General features: G+C 44.3%; 2 protein-coding genes across 4 annotated transcripts; one reads left to right on the top strand and one right to left on the bottom strand.

Annotated features, from left to right (window-relative positions):
• Positions 1-1817: 1817 nt before the first annotated feature.
• Positions 1818-8623, bottom strand: LOC131498144 (CMRF35-like molecule 5). The gene is made up of 3 exons (XM_058705068.1): positions 8495-8623; positions 4112-4444; positions 1818-2325 (listed from the first exon to the last, which is right to left on the bottom strand). Exons 1-3 carry the CDS (start codon positions 8532-8534, stop codon positions 2147-2149), a joined length of 552 nt encoding a protein of 183 aa, XP_058561051.1. The 5' UTR covers positions 8535-8623; the 3' UTR covers positions 1818-2146.
• Positions 8624-19736: 11113 nt separating this feature from the next.
• On the top strand, positions 19737-24998 carry LOC131498136 (CMRF35-like molecule 1). 3 transcript variants are annotated; one of them, XM_058705046.1, is made up of 4 exons: positions 19737-20071; positions 21424-21753; positions 22087-22210; positions 24759-24998. In XM_058705046.1, the coding sequence occupies exons 1-4, from the start codon at positions 20032-20034 to the stop codon at positions 24979-24981; spliced, it is 717 nt and encodes a 238-aa protein (XP_058561029.1). In that variant the 5' UTR covers positions 19737-20031; the 3' UTR covers positions 24982-24998. The 3 variants fall into 3 exon arrangements, with proteins under 3 accessions (XP_058561029.1, XP_058561031.1, XP_058561030.1); XM_058705048.1 differs by having other exon boundaries at positions 19740-20071; positions 24603-24998; XM_058705047.1 differs by lacking the exon at positions 19737-20071 and adding an exon at positions 20964-21184.
• The last annotated feature ends 199 nt before the right edge of the window (positions 24999-25197 follow it).

Raw genomic sequence — 25197 nt, 5'->3', positions numbered from 1 at the left:
ATTCAATTATGTTTCCTTTGCCTTCTCTTTTCTCCCCCAAGGGAATAGCCGACGTACATTTGTGGCATCACCTCTCTGTCTTCTATACCAATGTCTGCCTCTCCACACATTTTGTACTGGTTCATTTAAACTTCACTCCATGAAATTTCCACAGGGCACCACGTCTGTGCGTTTTTAGGCACACTTATCATTGGGTTTTGTGGTTCTTTCCCTATTCTTTCTTCTGGGCAACGTTGGCTCTTTCTCTTCTGCTCCTTCTCTTTTCTGAGGTCAGCCTGCTTGCTTTCCATCACCCTATCTTGTGCCTCATTCTCTTTACACTTCTAGAATCCTCCTGTTGTCTATCATTTCCTGGAGAATGAGTAGGACTATTTATATGAGCTGCCTTGCTTATGTTTCCTTGGGCATTGCCTTTTGTGAAGTATGCTCTTTTTTTTTTTCCTTTGATTTGTTGAGTTCTTTTCTTTTCACCCATAAGCTTTTGAAGGTGCTACTCCCTCTACAAATAAAAGTTGATACTTGCCAAAGTCTAGTGTAAGGAGGGACGCTGTTGGGAAGGTCTGCAAGCTGGAGCAGGTGGCAGCCTGGAACCTCTCTCTCTCGATGAGGGCAGGTGTCCTGTTGGTTCTCAGCTCACCCACCATCACCAACCTGGTAGCTCTCTGCCTGGCAGCCTTTTGCTACTCCTTCTCCCCTCTCATCCACTCCCATCCGCTACAGCATTCTCCACTGCCTGGGGGCCCAGGTCATGTGCATCAATATGCCAAGTCTGCCACTCAGAGTATAAAGATAAAGAATTGACCACATCCAAGGTGGGGTGGGTATTTATTAACACATTCAGCGAGGATAGAAATGTTATAACCTTTTTTGGTAATATGCACCAAATTGAAAACTGCACAGACCAGTAACAGAGCTATTTTTTTTTACAGGAATGTGCCTACATGTATATCCATAAATGTGTATCAAGCCCCATATGCAAGGAGAATTGTTACACAATTGCAGGTAGTTGCAAAAAAATCAAAACAACTGAAATGTCCATCATGAAGAAAAAAATTAAACAAATCATGATATACAGATACCATGAAATACTATGAAACCATGAAAAACAAAAGTCTGTAGATATTGCTATGGAATGATTTTTAAAATACATTAACTGAAAATAGGCAGGCTGTAGAATAATATAGCTATTTTTCTTTGAGGGAGGAAAAGAATATACACACACATATGCTTCAACACATAGAATTTCTCCTAAGCAAACATACACACATGCACACACACGCAGTCACACACATGCGCACACACACACACACACACACACACACACTGGTTATAGTCCTACCTTTGGGTAGGGGAGTAGGGTAGAAGACAGAACATACTTTTCTACTTTACATTTTGTGTATTTTTAAAATTTCTCTTTCTAAAAATCCACAAATAATTATAAAAGTTGGCCTATCTGCCCACTTTTCCACTAGCTCCCTCTTGCTGAGGAGATGCCAGTGGTCCATGAGGGAAGAGTACTTCCCTGGGTCAATGGTCACTTGGACCCACAGTCATCTCCAACTCTCCTAATCCCACACCAGGCTGTGCCTGCATTGACTTGCCTGAGTTCCTCCGTGTGTATTTAGAAGCCAGAGCTGGTTCATTGAATTAAGAAGATGCAGATCACGACCTGCTGCATGAGGAGGCACAACCACCCACGTGGGTGGGCAGGTAGGTAGCTCCCTCCATAGCCACACTCCCACTTTAGGGACATGAACCACCCAGGGACAGGAACGTTTTAATGAAAGGCGCAGTTTCAATACACCCACACGATGGAAGCAGAGTCACAACATTTATTGTTTACAGATCCAGGGGAGAGCCTGAGGAAGGGCAGTCCCCCATCCTGGACCACGAACAAGCAGGAGACTGAGAGCCCCTGTGACTTACAAGGGGGTCGGGGAAGAGGTCACTGATTTTTCACAGAATCAAATCCAAGTGGTTAATTTAAAAGGTGCCCCAGAAAAAGCAAAGAAAGAACTTATGGAAGAATTCTAAGCTTGGGTCCTTCTCTGAATTTCCAGATTTCGCGTGTGAACAGGGATGCCATTCTGTAAAACGCCTGGGAGCAACTCAGAAACACAACAGGTAATTTTTTTCAAAAATTGTTTTACTCTCTCCATATGGTCATGGAGAATGTGTGCATTTTCTGATTGATGGACACACGGTTCTTCTTCAGCTCTGATCCAGCGGTTTGAACAAGGATGGTGCAGCTACTCAGATCAGCATCTGGACACCAGGACCTCACGTAGGTCTCCCACTCTGGGCTGTAGTGACACTGCATGGTCACTTGCAGAGGAAAGGAGAAGGAAGGAAAGATATGAAGAAAAAAAATTAATGAAGTAGAAAGAAAATATAAAATAAAGAAGACAAAAAAGGCAACAGTTATTTAAAAAAAAAACCACCCTAGCAAGATATTAGTGATGATAGGAGAGGTCTGAATAACTGATACCAGAAATGAAAAAAGGTATATCACATAATATTCTGTGCATATTATAATAAGGTAAGATACTAAGGGAACAGGATAATAAAGGGACATCTAACCAAGTTTATGCCAATAAATTTGAAACTTCTGGTGGAATGGAACTGGACGGTATTATGCTAAGTGAAATTAGTCAGTCAGAGAAAGAAAAAATAATATGACTTCACTCATATGAGGACTTTAAGAGACAAAACAGATGAACATAAGGGAAGGGAAACAAAAATAATATAAAAACAGGGAGGGGGACAAAACAGAAGAGACTCATAAATAGGGAGAACAAACAGGGTTATGGGAGGGGTTGTGGGATGGGGATGGGCTAAATGGATAAGGGGCACTAAGGAATCTACTCCTGAAATCGTTGTTGCACTATATACTAACTAATTTGGATGTAAATTTTAAAAAAATAAAAAATAAAACAAGTTAATTAAAAAATACTCTACAGAAAATGTATTATACTAAAACAGGCACAAAGAGAAATAGAAAACCTGAATCATCTTACAATTATTTGAATGAGTCATATCCATCATTTAAAACCTCCCCATGGGTTCCTGGCTGGCTCAGTGTGTAGAATGTGCTACCCTTGATCTCAGCATCGGGAATTCAAGTCCCACATTTGGTGTAGAGCTTACTTAAAAAAAGTAATAAAACACCTCTCCAAAAGGAAACTCCAGACACTTAGAGCTTCAATGGACGTATCTGCTAAACATTTAAAGAAATAATGTCTATCTTACACAGAAAATTCCAGAACATAGGAAAGAGGATGCAATCTCATATCCATTTAATTAGATTAACATAATCTTGATGCCAGAACCTGACAAATGCAGTGCAATAAGAAATATTATAGGCAAAACCAGTCATGAAAAAATGCAAAAGTCTGCAAGCAAAAATCAGAAAACCTAATTCAGGGATATAAAAGCAAAATAAGCATCACCAAGTGGGGTTTATCCCAAGAATGCAAAATTGTGTGAACATGAGAATATTAATAAGTATAATATGCCACATTAACAGACTAAAGGAGACAAATCATATGATCATCTCATAGATATGGACAAAACGTATTTGATAGATTTAAACAGTGCTTTGACTATGGAGGCCATTCTGGACCTCAGAAATCAACTACACCACCACAACTATGCTGGGAGCCCTTTCCCTCTGACATTGGCTACAGAACAGAGCGGGGGAATAGCCGCTATGAAGTCCCAGCCCCAAACTCTAGAAAGAGCAGGAACACAGGGCACCAGAAGCCCAGGAAAGCATTGGCAGGAATTGGGGTCTCTGGGTCCCATGGAAGGAGGTCCCTTTGGCCTATGGGCTGAAACTGGGACCATCACCTTGATCTCTGTGGGCAATAGACTCAGACACTGAGCTGTGCAGAGAAACACATGCCCAAAAAGGCTTGATCCAGTCCTGGAGGAGGGTGTTGGGATCCGTGAGAGCATCTAAGGGGTCATTCGGGTTCTAGGAGAACTCAGGACTCAACCACCCTGTGTGACAGTTCACTCTGAGTGACACTGAAGTCACTGGAGAGGAACCTCAGGGCCCAGGACAGAGCAGGCTCTAAAGACACACAGCCACACTTACACATACTCTTACCTGGGTCAATGGTCACTTTGACTTTGACCCCAAGGTCAGTTCCATATCTCTCAATCCCACACCAATAGGTGTCTGCATCGTTCCACCTGAGCTCCTCCATGGTCACGGTGAACATGTGCATTTTCTGATTGTCCTGGATGGACACTTGGTTACCCTTTGCTTTCTCCCCTGATCCATTGGTTTTCACAAGGATACGGCAGTTCTCCCAATTAGCTCCTCGACACCACCACTTCTTGTAGGTCTCCCACCCGGGTTCATAGCGACACTGCACGGTCAGCGAGCCCCGCACGGGGCCACTCACTGCATTTGACACTGCCATGAGGGGATATGAGCCTGAAAAACACAAGTCCACGTGCCTGTCACCACCACACCCCATTGCCTGAGGAAGAGCCACAGCCTCCTGTATCACAAATGATTCCAATAAACCCAAGTACCTGATGAGTTGAATAACAGTCAAAGAAGGAATAGACCTTCCACAAGACAGAACTTTGTCCTTGAAAACTCCAGTGGGTCAAATCCACCCCAGAAATCACCTAAGAGCGCAACTACAGATCTCAAAGAATCAAAAACACCCATACTGAGCAATGGCAACATCCTATAACCCACTCCTCCCCCTCCCCGAGGCCAATGTCATCTGGAGAGCAAATGACCCAAGGAAAGGCAAGACCCCAGTACACTTTGGCCCACTGCTCTCATGCAAGATGTTGGCTCTGTGGTTTCAGATCTTTTCATTTTTCGAGAGTAACCAGGAATCTGGATTTTGTGGGGACATCCCTATGTTAAAACACTGGCCATCAGCACATAAATAGAACAAAGGAATTTCTGTGTCTTTAAGTGTTAAGAAATTATCTACAAAACTACGTGACAAATTCATTATTGGGACAAATTTTTCGAACTTGGAAATTGTTTCCCCATGAATGTTGAAGATTCAAATTCTTCCATGGTTCTTGAATCTGTTCTATTGTTTTGGTTAGTTTTTTTCCAGGAAGTTACCTATTTCACGGAATATGTATTAGCATAAAGTCCTGCAATTAGAATGTACCTTTTTTTTTTAATTTTTTTAAACGTTTATTTATTTTTGAGACAGAGAGAGACAGAGCATGAACAGAGGAGGGGCAGAGAGAGAGGGAGACACAGAATCTGAAACAGGCTCCAGGCTCTGAGTGGTCAGCACAGAGCCCAACGCAGGGCTCAAACTCACAGACCGTGAGATCATGACCTGAGCCAAAGTCGGACGCTTAACCGACCAAGCCACCCAGGCACCCCTAGAATGTACCTTTAATAATTAAAGCGTTCATATCTGTTATAATTACATGTTCTGACTACACACGTTCTTTGATTTTGTTGATTACACATGCCACAAGATGTCCTTCCTGTTTTTCTTCCCCTCCTTATTTTTTGCATCACTAAAGCAGTTTTGAGATTAGTTTGTAGATGTTACTGTTTTTATTTCCTATTATTAAGTTTTCATATGTATAATTTTATTCCTCTTATTTCCTCAAAATTGCCACTGTGCTCTTTTTCCAATTAGCTAAGTTAAGACAGTGATCATTTTCTTCCTTTCTAAAATGAAGAAATACTGTTTAAGACTAAGGATTTATTTTTGTCCAATTTAAAAATTGAGGTATAATTCACATGTCATAAATTTTAAAGTCTGTACTTCAGTGGTTTTTAGGGTATTCACAAAGCTGTGCAACCATCACCTCTAATTCCAGAATATTTTCGTCACCTTAGAAAGAAACCCTACATCCAATCTCTCCTCATTTCCCTTTTGCCTGAAGCCTTTGGTAACCACTAATGACTTCTCCCTTCTGGATATTTCATATGAACTGAATCATACAATCAATGGCCATTTTTTCTGGCTTCAGTCACTTAACATAATAATTGTTCAGGTTCATCCCCGTGGTAGTGTATATGGGCACTCAGTCTTTGTTAGGGATAAGTCACATACAGTTTCTCATTCATCAGTTGATGACATACAGGATTTTTCTGCATTTTGGCCAAGTGAATAATGTTGCTGTGAGCAGTTATGTCCTAGTCTTTCCACTGATTCAAGTGAAAGGAAGCTAACCCTGTGTTCACAGCCAAAATCTCCAGAATGAGTTTGCTCAAGAGTCCACAAGAAGCTGCTGAGATCCTAAAAATTCTCTGAGAAACTCCCACCAATCATCTCAGTCTTCACCAACAGAGTAAGGGTTCCCAAGAACCTGACAAGAAGTCACTCCAAATCTCTAACCCACCCATGGGCCCTTCAGCTGCCTCCAGAGTGTAAGGCTGCTCTCCCACCTTCCAAACCTCTGACAAGTACTTCCATTGACAAACTCCAATCCATAGAAGGAAGGTGATTAAGGGAAATGTGATTCCCAGATTTTGCTCTGTGAAGCAGAAGACGAGTTAGAGGGATGGTGGTAGGGCACCTCCGTGGCTCAATCGGTTACGTGTCTGACTTCAGCTCAGGTCACGATCTCAGGGTTTGTGAGTTCGAGCCCCACATCAGGCTCTGAGCTGATAGCTCAGAGTCTGGAGACTGCTTCAGAGTCTGTGCCTCCCTCTTTCTCTGTCTCTCCCCCACTCACACTCTGTCTCTCTCTCTCTCTCTCTCTCTCTCACACAAATGAATAAACATCAAATTTTTTTAAATTTTAAAATGGGTGGTGGTGATGTCAAAATGACAACAGATGAGCTATCCCTGTTTGCCGCTTGATCAATTCTGTCTCTATGTTGTGGAGGACTGAATGTTTGCATTGCCCCAGAATTCATATGTTGGAGTCTTAACCTTCCATGTGATGGTGTTTGAAGATGGGGCCTTTGGCAAGACATTAGGGTTAGAGGAGATCGTGATGGAGACCTCAGGATAGGATTAGTGCTCTTACAAGTAAAGACATCAGAGAGTTTCTCTCTCTTCCTTATTCTCTGTCTCTGTCTCTGTCTCTCCCTCTCTCCCTCCCCCCTTGCTTGTGAACAGAGAGGAGATGACCGTGAGAAGGTGACTGCTGAAAACCAGAAAGAGAGCTTTCATCACAAACTGAATCAGCCTGCACCTTGATCTTTGACCCCCCAGCCTTCAGAATGCGAGAAAATAAATTTCTATAGCTTAAGTCACTCAGTCTGTGGTATGTTGCAATTATGACTAATACACATTTGTAACCCTTTTATCCCCGCATGAACTTCCACATTAAGAACATAATAATATGCAAGTTTTCCCAAAATTGTCTGCCTGGAAATCTCCCTATCAGAGTTTTTCTCTTCCACACATATGATGACGAAGTCAATGGATGAATAAATTAAGTCATTTTATTTCCTCTGATAACCTCCTTCCTGGAAGAAACACTATCTGCATCCAGTCCCAAACCCTGTGGTTCTGTTCAATGACAGGGAGCAGAGCTGGGTCAGCCAAATGGTCCTGTAGTAGCTCCTATCCTCTGGGAGCATCAAGCACTAGCTGTCTTCAAGATATGAAATCCATCCCCAAAATACACACCTTCTAATCTCTGGCCTTCCCTCTCTGATGTCTCAGTTGTTACCCTAACCACTCTGGACAACTGTCTGGTCTTTGGTTCATGCAGAGCAGAGACTCAGGCTATTCTGTGGGGGTGAACAACTCTCCAGAGAGCCTGTCACACCCAGGTTTCACTGCCTGTCTTTCTACCTGTACTCTGAGCAATTCGGAAGAGATGTTCCCTGCTCGAGGGACAAGTCAACACCAGTTGTGCAGGTTTTTAAGTGATTCAGATGTCTGAACCCCACCTTGACTGAGTGGGTCTCAGCTGGAGGTTGAGCTCCTTAAAAATTCTTCAGGAATTCATGCATTTAACTATCATCTATCTAGCCATCCATCCATCCATCCATCTGTCATCTGTCTATCAACTTATCTGCCAGGGAGGACAAATAGTGCCCTAGAAAACAGACATCATTTATGTTATTTATTTTTATTTTCTTTCTGCAACACCTAACTTAGTACCTGTCAGGTAACAAAAAAATATTTTTAAGTTTTTTTCTTGTAATTTTTAAAAGTTTATTGATTTATTTTGAGAGAGAGAGTGTGACAGCTAGTGTGCAAGCAGGGGTGGGGCAGAGAGAGCAGGAGAAGGAGAATCCCAAGCAGGCTGAGCACGTTAAGTGCAGAGTCTGATGCAAGGCTCAAACTCACAAACCAAGAGATCATGACATGAGCTGAAATCAAGAGTCTGGTGCTTAACCAGCTGAGCCACCCATGTGCCCTAAAAAAGCTCTTTTTGTTTGTTTGTTTTTTCCGAAAAGGTTTTTAGAGAGTTAAGTGTCTGGATGAATGAAAGGTCCTACGATTTCCCTGTGGGACAGATCCTGTCTGTGTTCTGCCCCAATCCTGCAGGTGCTCAGTCCTGAAGGGCCCATGCCACTCACCTTGGACGATGGGAAGGAACAGAACCGGGAGCAGCCACATGTCCTCCTGCCTTGGATGTCTCCCTGGTGCTCAGCTAATGCTAGCTGCCCGCCGGGGACTGAACTGAGCTCAGAAGCAAAGTGCCTGCTTTCTCTAAATCTTTTTTTTTTTTTTTTTTTTTTAGTTTCTCTCATCTACTTCCCTTATTTTTTTCTTCAGTTACTTCCTAATTCCATTAATTAGAAGAAAATCAGTGCCTTCTTTGGGAGCATATGGCTGACGTCATCATGTCTTCCGTGATTTGCAGAAGCAAAGCATCCCACTGTCCAGGGTGCTATTGCAATTGTGCGTGAGGGCCTGGGGAGCCAGCTGCCAGCAAAACAGGTGACCCAGTGCAGCAGGGAAGGGACACCAGAACCTCAGGGTCGGGTCCAAGGGAGGGATGCGCACACGTTGGGTTTGCACGTGGGGAAGAATCAATCCTCAGGGCTCACACCCAGCCTCTCTGGACATACAGCTCCATCCTGAACCTCCTTCCGGACAGCCCACCTCGGTGCATCCCAGACCACCTCTCCTGCCCTGGGTCCTGTCCAGCCCAGACCCTGACCTGCTGCCCCTTCCTCTTGGGGTACCCCTGAAGTCCTGAGTTCCTCTGAGGCAGAAGTGCCATGGGGAGATTATAAGGTAGGAGAAATCACCTGTTCCCACCACCCTTATCGTGCCCTAGACGCTTCTTCTGTCACCCTTGGCAGATTTCCCCTGACTGTGGGCTGTCGGCCTCTTCCCAGCCTCAAAACTGCTTATGCTAATGATTCCTAAGTGACTTTCACAAAGGCATCCCCTCTTCCTTCAGGTGTCCCCTTCTCTGACTGTTCCCTGCTCCCTTTCCCTCTCCTCTCTGAATCAATTCTTTTGTCTCCTTTTTTCTTTTATGTTTCCCACATTTTTGTCCTATTTCTTGGAAAGGTTTTGTTTTCTTTAGTGCTTTATCTTCTCTTCCAACCATTGGATGAAATATTTACTTTGGGAATTATATTTTTCTGTCAAAAGCTACTTTTTTGTTTCTGCTTGCTAAGGTTTTCGAAACTCTCCTCACTGTGGTCATGTTTGGTTTGGTCTGGTCTGCTTTGATCCTTCTCTTTCATGTAACATGCCTGCCTCAAATGTCTGATCGTTGTTGGTTATCTGATTGTAATTGAGATTGACCCAAAACATAGCTGACTGGGGCTCTGAGTATGTGTGTGCAAAACACCATGTGAATTAGGTGTGTTGTATTGTGCCTAATTCATTACCCTTCCATCCCTTCCTTGACCTACAGGCTATGCTTTCCCACATGCAGGCAGAAGCATCTTCCAAATTCCAGAGTAAAGATGTTTGAAGGTGGCCTCCAGCATTGTCTCTAGCTGCCTTAGTTTCCCCAAATGTTTTGTGAAGTGGAAGAGCCCTTTGGAGAATGGAAATCTTTATTTCTTTATTTAGGTGCTGGTTGCACGAGTGTGTTTATTTGTGCAAATACATTGAGCTGTGCACTTCGGATGTGTGCACCCTCTGTGTGTATATTATACTGTAATAAAAAGGTTTTAAATTTTACCGTGAACCTTTTTGAAATCGTTATACATGTGTTTACTTAATCCTTTCAATAGCTGCCTTAATGTTCCATTGTGTGCCTGTAGCATAATTAACTCTTCCTGTATTGTTAGCTGTTGATTGCTTTCCAAGTTCTTGCCCTTGCAAATCTATGCTGCAGGGTCCATTTTGGGTAAGATGAAGTCAACACACTCCACAGACTTCTCCTCATGACTACAACTAGGAACCCAAACAGAATACGTGGAGTGACTATCTGAGCTTCCTGTAAAATGAACTTTAGCAAATAATTGGAGAAGGAAACCAGACCAAGTTTGGACCAATCCAGCTGTAAGTTTCCTGATTATGTTTCCTTCTATATCCTTCTATATTCTCCTGTCTGAGGATGAACCCTATATCCCACATCCTGAAAGTTCAGGCTCAGCAGGGATCTTAAGAGCTCCGGAGGAGGAGTAAAACGAAGCATTAATGGAAGATGGGGCTTATATTCCCAGAGTTTCCTCAGTGTTTGTGTTTTTCCCTCCACCAGGTCCCCAGCAAGCCTCAGGACAGAAGCTGCAATTCCACCTGCAGCCAGTGGGGGGTCGACTGCTAGAACTCTGAAGGAGGAAGTTCCTTGCTGCCCAAAAGACCTTGGACTCCAAGAGCGGGGAGGGGGGGATACCAGTGCATCTTCTCTCTGTTGGTTCTTCTGCTGCTTGGCCTGGATGCAAACCCAATCATAGGAAGTACACAGCAGACTGGGGAGAGAAAAGCCTCAGCTCTCCAAACTTCCTAGCCAAAGGACCAGGAAAGAAGAAGGTGGAGGTTCTGAAAGCTGGGAGGGAATGGTGGGGGCCGGGGGTGGGGGGATGGAGAAGAGAAAGCAGATGAAGAAAGAGACCCTTGGTCTCTCAGGATCGCACCCCAGTGTGCGCTCCTGTTCAGACCCTGGAGAGAATACCCCAACTTTGAGAATTTGGTGACGACCTTCACCAGTCATGGACTGGCCATTGGATGGTGCCCATGGGGGCACATCAGAGGAGCACCTGCAAGGCTCCAGAAAGCTGGACCAGTGCATGTGGGAACCACAGTCCACAAAAACCACATCAGCACTTGAAGTTCTAACCTCACCAGCTGGACTGCCTGCAAAGAAAGAAACAGGAGTCAGAGTGAAAGACCTTTCCCGCGAGGTGATAGCATTGCTTTGCATGTTTGTGGTGGTGGTTCCGTGAAATTATCCGTGTGTTAAACACGTAGAACTGAACACCACCACAAAGTTGTACCATATGTAAGATTTAAGAAGTAGTAAAACCAACAAGAAAAATGTGTGAAACTGTGCACTTTAAGCGTATTGGTTTATTTTATCCCAATTACACCTCAATCAAACCTGAGAAAGAAAGGGAGGGGGGAAAAGTTTGAGGGGAGGCCAATATTCCTTCTATCATCCCTTCATAGTTTCTGGGCTGTGGGCAGAAGCCCAAGGGTTCATTGGAGCCCCAATCCAGGAGAAGTCTCAGCTTTCACACGCCAACACAGAGGTATAGGGGCTGTGGGCAGGACGCTCCAAGATGGGCCATTTGACAGGAAGATTATTCTGAATTAAAGGCAGTTGAGACCCTGTGGGCTCCAGAGAAACCTTTGACCCTCCCTTAATTACATACAAGAATCTCAACTGGAGGGTCTTTGCAGATAAGGGTTATTACGAGGGATAAATGTTATCTGAGTAACCCAACTGCATGGCAGGGCAAACATTTGTTTACACACATTTACTGGTTTTCATCTTCCTGTGAGTTGCTTTTTTTCCCCTTTGAGTTCCCAGACCACTACCCCCTTTTCCTTAATTCAAATTGACATTTTTACCCTTTATGCCTGACTGCCATGTCAGTGTGAGTTCTCCACATACATACTATTAAATTTTAATTTCTCCTGTTAATCTATCTCATATGAATTTGATTCTTAGCCCAGCTAGAAGGACCTTGAAGGACCCAGGAACTCTTTCTCCCTGAGAAGGGGATGGGACATTCTTGCTCCCCAACAGTTGGTGTAGTCAGCAGGACTAGCTGGATACTGCTCACTGAGACTCTGCCACAGCTGAGATGCCCCCAGGACATATGACATATAGCCAGCAGAAGGTAAGATTTCTTACCATGCCAGGCTCTTGGAATGACTATTTGCTGAGGCCAAGGAAATAGCATGATGAGAGTCCCTATCTCTCTCAATTTTGATGAGCAGGAGACAATATTCGTGGACCTAGTTCCTTGGGCTTAGTGGCTTTGTGGTTCAACCAGTTCAATTTAGCTGAGTGTCCTTTCATTACTGATCCATTTCATCCCAGAAATGCTCTTTGTTTTCCTCTGTCTATATGATTTCTGATGTTTGTCATCTGTTGCTAAGGGACATCTTGGAAGGCAGAGCTGCAAAATTGGTGGACACAAGTCGAGCACTTAAAAGCTGTTTGAGCTCTTGTCACCTGAAGAGGATTCCCATGATAGGATGAGCTGGTCATGGAATGGGGTAGACTGACACTAGGTCACCCACCAGCCTCAAGAAACCTCCATGCGAGCAGGTACACTGTAAACAACACACAGTCCCCAACCCCATGACACATCCCTCCTAGGTGTTATTGTGGCTCCCAAACAACCAAGGCTTCAATAAAGCTGTTCGATTTTTCCTTTTATGTTGTTTTATGTCTAAAGTGTTTGGCTGTATGACCAGTGAGAATTTCCTCTGCGGTCTCCACCTTCCAGAGCGTGCACTTACTGGGGTCAAATGGTAGCCATCAAATAAACTGGGAATCCAAATTTCTTTCTCTCTGTCTGATTGTGCCAGCTCTCAGGGGTGTTTGTTTTGAGAGGTTCCAGACCACGGACACCTTTGTATCTCAACCCTCATTGTTTGTCAGTGCTGGAAAGTCCCATTCCAGAAGAACCCTATGTGATGTTACTCATTAGTGGGTCTGACCCTGGACATGTATCATATTTTCGTGGGAGATTGGAGACATCAGTTACACTAAACCATCTTTATCGCCTGTGCACTGAAGGCCTTTGCTTTCTTAGTCCAATGTTAGGAGTAAATTTTGGGGTCATGGGAGGCTGCATCACCTCTGCCCTCTCTGGTCACCTCTTCTGACTTGAGTCAAGCCACAAAAAGGCTGTTGCTTTGAGTTGCTATTAGGAGGTGATAACCACCAATGGCCAGAGGATGTATCCTTTAAACTGGGTACATTTTTAAATATATATTTCATATAGAGCTCTCAATTATCTTATTAGTATCATGGTTAGCCTTCACGACTCCCTTGACAAGACTGAAGAAGTTCAACTTTAGACAAAAACAAGTGTCCATGTCCAGTGTAAATTCCCCTTTGTTTGAATTTCATTGATTTTTTTTCACTGCCATTATAGTTGGGTTTTTTTTTAGTTCTATACATTACTGAATGCTCATCACAATAAGTGGACTCTAAATAGTCTTTTTCACTATTTCACCAAACCCAACTCCCTCCCCTCTGGGAAACATCCATTTGTTCTCTGTAGTTAAGAGTCTGTTTTCTGGTTTGTTTCTTTTTATCTTTGTTCCTTGGTTTTGTTTTGTCTTCTTAAATTCTGATTTCATGGGCCTGTCTTTTTTTTTTTTAAGCTTATTTATTTATTTTGAGAGAGAAAGAGCATGTGAGCAAGGGACGGGCAGAGAGAGAGGAAGAGAAAGAATCCCAAACAGGCTCTGCATTGTCAGCGCAGAGCCCGATGTGGAGCTCGAACCCATGAACTGTGAGATCATGACCTGAACCAAAATCAAGAGTCGGACTCTTAACTGACTGAGTCACCCAGGTGCCCCCATGTGCCTGTCTTAACTTCTCTTTTGCTAAAGATCAGAATCCTGATCTTTGCTACAGAGATCATTCTGGCCTGATTTCTAGGCTCAAAGTATCCAGGTTGCTCCTACAAATGCTAAAACCCATAAAGTGAATTTAACAAAAGCACTTGACACTGGCAGTAAGGCTCAATTTGCTCCCGACTTCCAGGGCTCTGTAACCAGGCTCTGCCAGACTGAGGGATTCTTATAGAATGTGTTTGCAGGTGTATCCTAGACCCCTCACCACCACAAAAAAGTCATGTCCCCTGGACAGCAGCAGAGCTTTTAAATTAAAAAGGCTCTTACCTCTACTTTCAGAAGCTCCTACCAAATTTAGAGAGGATTTACAAAGATTATTTGACTACACATGCAACCTTCTCTTTACAGAGGAAACAAAAGACCAAAATTTCTCCTAAGCTCTCCTACAAATGGTCAGTTGAAGGCCAATGTTTAGGGGCTTATAGAAAGCCCAACTTATATTTTGTATTTAGAAAAAAGGTTTTTGTTAAGATGCTTTAGACAAACATTACAAAGGCATATAACTATTGGTTTCCATTTTAGTTAAAATTCTCCTTGTTATAAAGAAACAAAATTAGTTGAAAAGAAGGGGCAGTCACTTGATATTCAGGCCATAATCCAGGTCTTGAGGAATTAGGAATAACGGTCCTTATTTTACAGAACTCTACAAAACCAGGGGCGTCTGGGTGGTTCAGTCAGTTAAGCCTCCAACTTCGGCTCAGGTCATGATCTTGCAGTTCATGGGGTCGAGCCTTGCATCGGGCTCTGTGATGACAGCTCAGAGCCTGGAGCCTGCTTCAGATTTTGTGTCTCCCTCTCTGTCTACCCCTCCCCTGCTCATGCTCTCTGTCTCTCTCTCTCTCTCTCTCTCTCTCTCTCTCTCTCTGTCTCTCTCTCTCTGTCTCTGTGTCTTTCCTAAAAAATAAATAAATAATAAATAAACATTAAAAAAAAAACCCAAATCTCTACAAAACCAGAACTACAACTCCAAAAATGAGTGAAAGTCCACCTAATTCTACGGATCTCCAAATCTTGCTTATTCCTCTCATAATGTTGGTGAATATTAGGAAAGATTACAATATTGGAAGAAAAATGTTCTGTTCTTTAAAAAGAAAACAGAGGTAAAATTTAAATAGCAATTACCCCGAAATCCTAGGAAAAAACTATTTTTATATTCTTTCTATCCCTTGAAATTGTAAATCTTACCATGTCTTTGAAATGTAAACACAACCCACAATCTCCTGAGAATGAAGAACAAGAAAAAATAAAGAGAGAAAGTGGCCCTTTTAAAATACAAACTGCTTGCAGGACTCATGTGCCCAGACTCCAGCCCCCCTGATGACAGGCAGAGAGGCTCCAAGGATCCTCCCTGGAGAAAAGTGAGACCCTTCCTCTGTGCTTTTGTAATATAAATTCTCTACCCCCATCTTCACTAAGACCTAAGGGCCTTTTTACAACATGTAAACTCTAGGGGAAAGCTTTTTGTTAAAACAAATAAATAAACAAAACAATAGAGGGAAGTATTTAAAAATTGGGCCTGTCATGTCCTCTCCACAAATGGTAGTACAAACAAAATTAAGATTTTGTTTGTGTCTTGTCTGTGTAGTGTGTGTGTGTGTGTGTGTGTGTGTGTGTCCGTGTTGTACATGTGAGATATTTTCCCTACCTCTGGGCAGTACTGCTAAAACTAATTTGCAAAAGAGCTCTATTGAGTTAGTTTGAAGGCAAGTACTCATAAGGACTGGGCATTCTAAAACTCGGAAAGGTAAAAACTCACCCAAACGTGTTTCAGGTTCACACGATCTGGGAACATATTCGGTAGTAAAGCGAATTTCAGGTTGCTGGTTTACTTATAAGGGGTATGGCTGAAGAGTTACCATCTTTAAATAGAAAACTTTTATCCTGCTTGCATTTACTAAAAACCAAATAAGGTCATGGTATCTCTGTTGCACTTGACCAGGAGAAAAAGAAACCTTAGAATAATTATTAATTTTTACCTAATGCCTCATGAAGTTTTAAGGTCAGTCTGAGTATAATTGTTTAAAACAAGTATATTAAGGGGCGCCTGGGTGGCGCAGTCGGTTAAGCGTCCGACTTCAGCCAGGTCACGATCTCGCGGTCCGTGAGTTCGAGCCCCGCGTCAGGCTCTGGGCTGATGGCTCGAAGCCTGGAGCCTGTTTCCGATTCTGTGTCTCCCTCTCTCTCTGCCCCTCCCCCGTTCATGCTCTGTCTCTCTCTGTCCCAAAAATAAATAAAAAACGTTGAAAAAAAATTTTAAAAAAATAAAATAAAATAAAACAAGTATATTAAACTGACCTAACTACGATAAACTAATGAGCAGAGATTTATCTGCTTTTGTCTAAAGATATATTTCGGTCTTTAATAAACAGATTTCATGCTTTACAGAAAGATTGTATTATGAAAAAGCACATGTTTTTAAAAATTCCAAAATATATTCATTAATGTGCAAATCTAAAGAGTTTTGGTGTAACAGAGTTCAGAACTGCTTACTAGTTAGTTTTTACTGGAAATTAAGGTTTCTAAGCATTAAATATTCTAATAAATGCAATTAAGACTATTAATAAGGGAAACAACTCTGTATATGAAGACAATAAAACATATGTTTTTGTGAAGAGAAGGTATGAAGAATAAAAAGACATATTTGTTGAGGGAACAGAAATTTTCTTGTCCTGAAGTGAAACCATTTATTTCAAGACGAAACATTTAAAACAAAATCTGAGTATTAAAAAGAAAGTTCTGGGAAGTTTATAAAGAAAGAATCTTTGGGAAAAAAATTCTATGTGTGGACAATACTGGCTAAGATTATGATAAATTTAAAGAAGTAAATGAGTTTTAACATCAAAAGTGCACTTTTGTAAAGGTTTTGTTTTCTCTATAAAAAGTACAGAGTTGGCTTGAACTAATGGTCTGCTCTCCATAAAAAATTGTAAGCAAAACTTGATCTTATCTGTCTAAAAACCCATGATTCTGGATGCCAAAATAATTTCCTGTGTTTATCAATCTTGGATACCTACGAAAACTCAGTGGGCCTGAATATCCAAGGAGTTACATTTTGGTCTCATAGCTATGTAGCCTTCTATATTTGCCTTGAATATCTTTTATTGTCACGTTGGTGAAAAAGATATTTAAACATTGTTTCTTAATGATTTATGATTCTATTCAAATATTCAAACCTTTTCAAATTTTTGACACTTGAACATCTCAGAGATTTTGTGAGCAATTGAACTAATGAGGCTACTTGGTACATTTACTTACATGGGAAGCATTCATTGCCAAATAAGTGATATGAAAACCTCTTAGATTATGTTTAGGTAGATATGTTATTAAAATTGTGTCATAAAATTATATGAAACTCCTAGAAATCTTATATCTTCATATGATATTATCTGGAAGTGCTGTGTGTCACAGAAAGATCCAGATTTCCATGCCGGCTGCATTGGCAGGAACTCCGCAGATCTCTAAGCATGGCCATTTTTACGTCTTTTTTTAGACAGTGATACTTGCACTCAGATGCCTCGTTACATGAGGCATGTGCTTCACTTTCAAGGAGATTCAGGGAAAAACCTGCGAGTACAGGTTTCTAATAACTTCTAGACCTGAAATCTGAATGAAGTAAAGGTTTCCAGAACTAGTGGAAAAACCAGATTCAAACAGAACCAAAATTAATAACGACTTGCAAAAGATCATTATACTCTTTATGGCTTTTTGTATGAAACATTAGTGCTTTTTTTTAAATGTTGTGTTTTTGCAGATTTAAGGAAACTTTGTCTCTTAAGCTAACTGACTTACAGCGATTTGATAAAATACACCTTTGTGAACAAATTCAAGTATTTATCTTTTCTCCTTACCTGAACCCTCCAGAGTTCAGAAACTCTCAATCAGTATTCATATATTTTCTAGCAATCTATTTGAATCTATTGAATTTATTTTTCAATAAGAATCTGTTCTCTTTATGACAGGACACAATGGGAAACACTGCGTATATTACCACGCTGGGACTGGAAGGTCATATTTGGGAATGAAGTGCTCAGATGTGACCCGACAGCCTTAAAGAACTCAGGGTGATTTCATGGAGCCAATAAAGCCCCTTGGAAATACCAGACTGATAGCTTGCTTCCAGAGTTCCCAGCAGCCTTACCAGGTGAGTAAAGAAGTTCACTTCCTCACAGGTGCAGGAACCTCGGGATGTTTGGGGAGCCTTGAGAAGAGAGGAATTCACCCAAATCTATACGTATTACAGGCAAAGTCTGATGGCAAGTAATTGGCTTGGCTCCTGACCTCAAGAGGCTGTTAAACTTCATCTGGAGACTTTTTATGAAAACTTCTAGCAAAGCAGGTTGAAAGAGTCAACTGCAATTCTTGTTGTACTTAAGGAAATAGGCCAAGTTTTATGGGAAATGACTTATTTTGCAAACAAATTAGTGTTAATTTCATTATCTTTGGTCAAAGAAGTGATTATAGTGAGAAAATATGTTTCAATAACACATCTTCGTACATTTTAGATTTTATTACTATTCATTATACAATGGATTAGGTCCTGATTTCTTCTAGTGTCTTCCACCACCAGCTACAACGTTCCAAATCAACATTCTGAGGTTTCTCCCACCTTTCTGACTTGGAATCCTTTGAGAACTAAAACTGCCCTTCTCCTGAGGTTCTGCTAAATGTAAACCACTTACCTAAACCTAGAGAAATCCACAAGAACTCATAACCTACACAATCTTTGTGCCTATCGCTCAGCAGGCCAAGCAGAGATCACCAGAGACATTTGAACTACAAACCCAGGGGACCTGTCTGACTGCACAGCCTGCCCTCACTCTATCTGAGATGCTTCGAGTCCAACATCAGAAGTCTGCTCCACTGGCTGCCCTCACAACTCGGAAACTGGCTTAACATTTGATCCAGTCATGACCCATTGGGTTCCTCTTGTTTCCATAGAAAAGCCTCTTGTTTCTTACCTGATTACTTGGACCACAGGCCTAACGTTGTGAATCCACCTGCATCACTGCCTTCTGGAATGAGTTTGCCTAAACTGACCTATCATCCGGATGAATAGACCAGTTCCGTTGGAAGAAACACGTAGCAGCTGAACTGTTAATGTGTGCAACTGCAGAGAAGCTTACATTTAAATTTGATCTGAGTAACCCATCTCTCTGGCAGGACTGACATTTGTGCACCAAACATTTACTGGTTCCTTCCCTTTGAAATCTCAGACCCCTACCCCCTTCTGTTTAATTCGGAATGACATTTGTATCTCTTTTGCCTGACTGACACGTCTGTGTGGACTCCCTGCACATATGCTATTAGATTTGATTTTCTCTTGTTAATGTGTCTCATGTCAGTTTGAGTCTTAGTCCAGCCAGAAGGACCTTGAGGGGGACAGGGATTCTTGCTCCCCTTCCCTCCTGGGGCTGGCCCGCCACGCCCTCTCCTACTCCTCTGGCAAAGCCCTGGACTGCTCCACCTCCAAGCCCCCCACCCCTGCAAGGCCTTCTGAGGGTGGCAGGTGGCAGGGAGAAGACCCCATGGCCTTTGTCTACGGAAGACTAGAGTGGTGGAGGCAGGTGGAGAGGGAGCCTTGGGCCCAGGGACCAGGTGTTGGGACAGATTGACTTTAGGGATGAAGATGACAAGAAATGGCATTTGGAGCACATCTGAGCTGCTAACAGGGTGGACAGTTCTACAAGGCTCCAACAGCCATTAAAGTGGAGAACTGGGCTGGAAGATGGGGGGGGGGCAGGAAGTAGGTGCGCACAGACTGGAGGTGGTGCTAGAGTGGGGGGCGGGGGGACAGGCAGGGACCCTTCCCAGAGAGCAGATCATCAGAGTCAGACTCTAGGGGATGCTGAGTTGAGGGGCCAGAGCAAGGAGTGGGGCCACCTCATCACGTCAGCCATAAGCTCCGAACAGTCGCCGCTGCTTTGCACCGAATTAATGAAATAAGGAAGTAACTGAAGAAAAAATTGAGGGGAAGTAGATGAGAGAAAACAAAAAAGAATAATTTAGAAGAAGAGAAGGTAGGTTGCATCTGTGCTCAGTTCAAGTCTCTGGAAGGCAGCTGGCATTTGCTGAGCACCAGAGAGACAAGCCAGGCAGGCAGGACATGCGGCTGCTCCCGGTTGTGATCCTTCTCATCGTCCAAGGTGAGTAAGGCAGGGGATTACTAAGTACCTGCAGGATCAGGATGGGACACAGATAGGGTCTGTCCTGAGAGAGATGGCAGGGCCTTTCATATCCAGACACTTACGTATTTATAAAACTTTTTAAGTTTTGTTACTTGAAAGGTATAAAGTTAAATGTTAGGGAAAGGAAATAAAATAAATAATGCGTACAGTGTTTGTTTTCTAGGCACAGTTTCCCAACCCTGGCAGAGAGAAGGATAGACAGATGACAGATGGATGGATGGATGGATGGATGGATGGATAGACACATGATAGATACACACACACACATATGCACACATACCTAAATGCATGAGTTCCTGAGGAACTTTGAAGAAGCACAGATGCTCAAGCCCCAGTTGAGACCCACTCAGTCAAGGTGAAGTTCAGGCAACTGGATCATTTAAAAACTTACACATCTGGTCTTGACTTGAAGCTTGAGCCGGAATCCTCTCTTCTGAAGACCTCAGACAACAGGGAGGAAGGCAGGCAGCAAAACCAGGGTGACAGACTCTCTGGAGAGTTGCTTATCCCCACACACCAGCCTGCCTGGGTCTCTTCCCTGGATGATCTAAAGACAGATCATCATCTAGTGTCATTAGCACAATACCTGTGACAGGGAAAAAGGGCTCTGGTTGTACCAGGAGCGACAAGATTGTCTGCAGAACCAGACAAACCATAGAAAAGACACTCTTGGAGATGAGCCTTAAGGGATGAATATAAGGGTTTGCTTCCTTCAAACAGAGAAGAAAGCACATTCTAGGCAGAAGGACAGCTTGCATTACATTATAGAGACACAGAAGAACAAGGTGTATAGGTAAAAAAAAACAACAACAAGCAATCACCTGTGCGAGTGAGTGTGTTTGGTATGTGCGTGTGTGTGCGTGTGTGTTTACTTCTGTGCCATGTGTCGATTCAGAGGCTGAGGGTTTGTAGGTGTGCAGAGTTTACAGTATCGGGGCATAGATGGGGAGGGAGCCACACTGTCTCACCAGCTCTGGGATTCAGAAATACACCTGTGGCTGCAGTGTGCGCTCTGTGCTGCTGGGAGAGGTGCTGCTTAAGGTCGGGCAGGGGACAGTGGTCAATAGGATGGTGAGCGTGCAGAGAGTCCTGTATTGGTTAGGAGAGTTAGGAGCCTCAAGGGGGATTCACAAGAGGGGTGACAGAAAAGAAATCCTGCAGGGGATGAAGGGACAGGAGGGATGTGGCAATTAGACAGAGGGCAGAGGCTCCTGGCTGGTCTTCAGGGCAGGGCCAGAAGCCCCAGTGGCACCCGGATCAGCTCTGGGCTCAAGGAAGGATAAGATGCATGTTGGGTTTCTGTTTTCTAGGCCACTTCTCCACCTGCGTGCATAGAACGGTGAGAGGCACGGCAATGGGCACACTGACCGTGCACTGTACATATGGGCAGGGGTGGGAATCCTACAAGAAATGGTGGTGTCGTGGGTACGAGTGGGATTCCTGCAAAATCCTTGTTAAAAGCACCGGGTCAGAGCAACTGGTGAAGAAGGGCCGAGCATCCATCCAGGACAATCACAGCTGGCGCATATTCACCGTGACATTGGAGGATCTCTGGTATGACGATGCAGACACCTACTGGTGTGGGATTGAGAAAGCTGGCAATGACCTGGGGTACAAAGTATACGTGGATGTTGACCCAGGTAGGTACTACCCTTCCTGTGCTCTGGGACCCTGAGTCCCAACCCAAAGGAGTCAGGACTATTTCTCTGTCTTCCCCAATGGATGAAGGGGAGTCTCGAAACTCACCTAGGACTATGCCTGCCGCTGAAAATCCCTCACGCGGTGGCAAACTGGTGTTCCTCTGGAAATATGTATTCATATTTGGGATAAGAAACCAAAAAGATGCAAGAGAAAGCAAACTTGGCTGAGCAGTGGCACTAACACAGAAAGGTTCTGCATCCCTGGGGGTGGGGTGTGGAGACCATGGGAGCCACCTGTGACACTCACAACCATGCTTTGCTCTGTGTGTTTAGCCCCTGATCCAACAGACTCTCCCAAGCCTGTAGCAAGAACACCAGCCGGTCGAGCTTCCTCTCCTCCTTTTACCCAGGGCATCAACAGCAGCCAGCCTATTGTTCTGATCAACCCCCACAGCAGGTGAGCACAGCTGAACCCACAGACTTTCCCACTGCTGCCCTGGGACAGCTCCCCCCTGGGGCACTCTGACAGGGGCCCCCATTGGCCCTTCTGATGTCTCCTCTGCTGGGGAGAAACAGCAAGGTCTGCACTGGGCCCCCTCTTTGTACCTCTGAGTCCTTAAAGAGCTCCCCTTCCCCACAAGAAACCTAAGCTAAGTTGTTCAGCTGGGCTGTAGGAGAGAAGCTTCTGGTCTTCTGACCTGGCTCCCGACCCCCAAGCAGCCAAAACAGGTGCAGGTGCTTTCAGCCTCAAGTTGCCAGAAGGGAAGGGTTCTGGATTAGCTCCCTGTGGCTGCTGGAGCAAATCACCACCACCCTGGTGGCTGAAGGCAAAACGATGTTATGATCTTAAAGTTCTAGAGATTAAGGTCTGGGATGAGTCTCACTGGGCTAAACTCAAGGTGCTGGCAGGGCTGGCTCTTCCTGGAGGCTCTAAGGGAGAAGGGCTTCCTTGTCTTTTCCAGCTTCTGGAGGCCGCTGCACCCCTGGCTCGTGGTCTCTTCCATCAACCAGCAGGGGTGGTTGAGTCTTTCTCACCCTCATTACTCTGACACTGGCTCTCCTGTGTGCTTCCACTTATAAAGACACTGGCGATTCCATAGGGTCCACCCAGATATCCCAGGATCACCTCCCCATCTCAGGGTCAGCTGGTTGGCAATCTTAAATCCATCTGCATCATTAATTCTCTTGCGCCAAGGAATCTAGCACATTCAGAGGTCTGGGGATTAAGACATCTTTGAGGGGGAGTCATTCTGCCCACTGTCAAGGGCTGGTACTTGTTCCATGGATCCAGCCCTCCCCTCCCAAGTGCTTGGGAAATGCTGAGAAAAAGTGGGAAGCTGGCATTCCTGCTTTCTCACATTCCCAACACGGTAGAGAGGTTGGGCCATCAACCTGAAGCCTACCCCCTCAAAAGCATCCAAAGAACAATGAATTAACTCTTTCCTCAAAGGGCACACCCCTGACCCAGTTTCACCCCATCGGAGTTCAGGGTGAAGGTGCATTTTCTCCCAGATGCCCCTTCCATGGCCTACCTTCCAGTCCACTCCTTCTTCCTTCCCTTCTCAAGGACCAATTCCTTGTAGCTTTGTCCTGCTGGACAATGTGTACGAATGAGGCCAGGCACTTGACTCATGCTTCACAACTGGCTTTTGTCCTGCTCATGACTATTTGGAGACCAGTTGTTCTGTGGAGTCAGGAGGGGAGGATGAGGGACTTTTAGGAGACTGAAGGGCACGGGTGGAAGCCTGTAGGTGGAGAGATGGGGCCGCAACCCCACAGGGATTGGAACTTGGGAACAGAACACAGTGAGTTCAAGGATAATTTCAGGAAGTGCAAGGGAGCATGTCTTCTCTCTCAAGAAAACCCCCTGTGAAATGCACATGACAAACCTTGCTCAAGGCAGGCAGAAGGAGAGAACAAAGCCGGCCTGCATGGGGGCCCTGACACTGCTTGTGGGGGAGGGGATGAGGCAGAGGGTGAGGGCATCAGACTCTTGGATACTGATGTGGACTCCCAGGGGGACATATGTGAGCAAGGGCCCAATGGTCCACTAGACCATGTGTCCACTGTTCAGGGTGTATGAGATAGTGCACCTCCTATGTGCTACCAGATGGGGTTGAGAGTTGGGAGAGACCCCTCCCACGAGAAGCCAGAAGGTATTCAGCCAGGCTGAATGGTAATATGAAATGTTATATGAGATGAGCTTGAGAGAGGGCAGAATTTACACAAGGTGGGACAGAAGTAGAATCAAATAGGCAAAGGGAAACCTTTGGTCCTGGCTGGCCTGCTGCTGAGGTGGAGGGGATTTGGGAGAGGCAGCCGACAAGCAGGATGAAATCAGGGTGCATAGGTGCTGGAGCCCAGGCTAAGGCTGCTGGGAGGCCCCTGAATGCTTCGCCTTGGGCAGCATGGCCGTGCCCTCAGAGGGGCTTTTGGGCAGGGACCGGGGCTGGCCTGTCCTCCAGGTCTGGGGGTGGGAGTGAAGGCGGACAGGAAGGGCCTGGAGCGGCCCCTGAAGAGGGACCCCACTCCGGTCAGCACGATCCCTGCTCAGGGCCCTGCTACACAACCTTCACTTTGTGCTTTTGACCTTTGTGAAGTTGCCTTGCTTGGGTCCTGCTGTGACTGTGATGTGGGGAGTCCGGGGGACTCCAGGGGAAGATACGTCAGTCTGAGCAGGAAAAACACAGCCCCCCCCCCCACCATGGACACCCCCACACCCTCTGAGCTCTGGTCAGGGAAAGGGCAATGATTACATTTCCGAGACAGATGGGGGTCCCTGTTAGGTGAGGACTCCCCACGTCCTGCTGTCAGGAATTAAAGTCTGACTCCCTCCCTGCTCTGCACAGGTCGGGGATCTTGGCCTTCAATGTAGCAGCAGAGAATCCTCCTGTGTGGATCCTCCTGGTACCTTCTTTCCTTGCCACACTCAAGTGGCTCTGCCAAGGATAAATAACTATTACATCGTTCAGGAGTCTGGCCAATGATGGGTTTTCCAATTCCAGACCAACCAGTAAGCATAAAACCTGGATTAAATCAACAAGTTCCAGAGTGTGTCCACAAGGACAAAGACCCCCAATGGGCCAGCTGCTCAGAGGCCCGCCGATTCCACCTTCTGCTGCATCAGTGCCTCCAAGAAAGAATTCCTTGAACGTAAAAGATGGAAAGCAGGGTTGGACCATCGCCCGACCCACATCTGACCTGTTTGCCCTGTATATTCCCTATTAAAATCTTTGGCTTTCTTGTGCTCCCTGGAAATTATTTTGTTTGGACATTCTTTCAATATTTTATATGTGAAAGGACAACCCTTCCCTTCTAGAGGGCGGGAAGCAACTCTAAATCCAATGCTAGAATCCGAATGTGTCTTAGAACTGGGTGGTTGTGAGTATAAATTTGTTGAAACTCATTGAAGTCACTCTTTTTCCCTCTGTAAGTAATCAATGT

This window comes from Neofelis nebulosa, chromosome 16 (assembly GCF_028018385.1).
Source record: "Neofelis nebulosa isolate mNeoNeb1 chromosome 16, mNeoNeb1.pri, whole genome shotgun sequence".
Taxonomy (NCBI): domain Eukaryota; kingdom Metazoa; phylum Chordata; class Mammalia; order Carnivora; family Felidae; genus Neofelis; species Neofelis nebulosa.
The sequence above is the reverse complement of the archived record's forward strand: the minus strand, read 5'-3'. Positions and strand labels throughout refer to the sequence as shown.

Bases quoted from the DNA above. Each gene is read 5' to 3' on its own strand.
- LOC131498144 (XM_058705068.1), bottom strand. From the start codon at position 8,534: ATGTGGCTGCTCCCGGTTCTGTTCCTTCCCATCGTCCAAG. The intron at 4,445-8,494 runs GTGAGTGGCATG...TGTGTTTTTCAG, and splicing joins GTTCCTTCCCATCGTCCAAG to GCTCATATCCCCTCATGGCA. The intron at 2,326-4,111 runs GTAAGAGTATGT...TTCCTCTGCAAG, and splicing joins CAAAGTGACCATTGACCCAG to TGACCATGCAGTGTCACTAC.
- LOC131498136 (XM_058705046.1), top strand. From the start codon at position 20,032: ATGCGGCTGCTCCCGGTTGTGATCCTTCTCATCGTCCAAG. The intron at 21,754-22,086 runs GTAGGTACTACC...CTGTGTGTTTAG, and splicing joins ATACGTGGATGTTGACCCAG to CCCCTGATCCAACAGACTCT. The intron at 22,211-24,758 runs GTGAGCACAGCT...TTCCAATTCCAG, and splicing joins CTGATCAACCCCCACAGCAG to ACCAACCAGTAAGCATAAAA.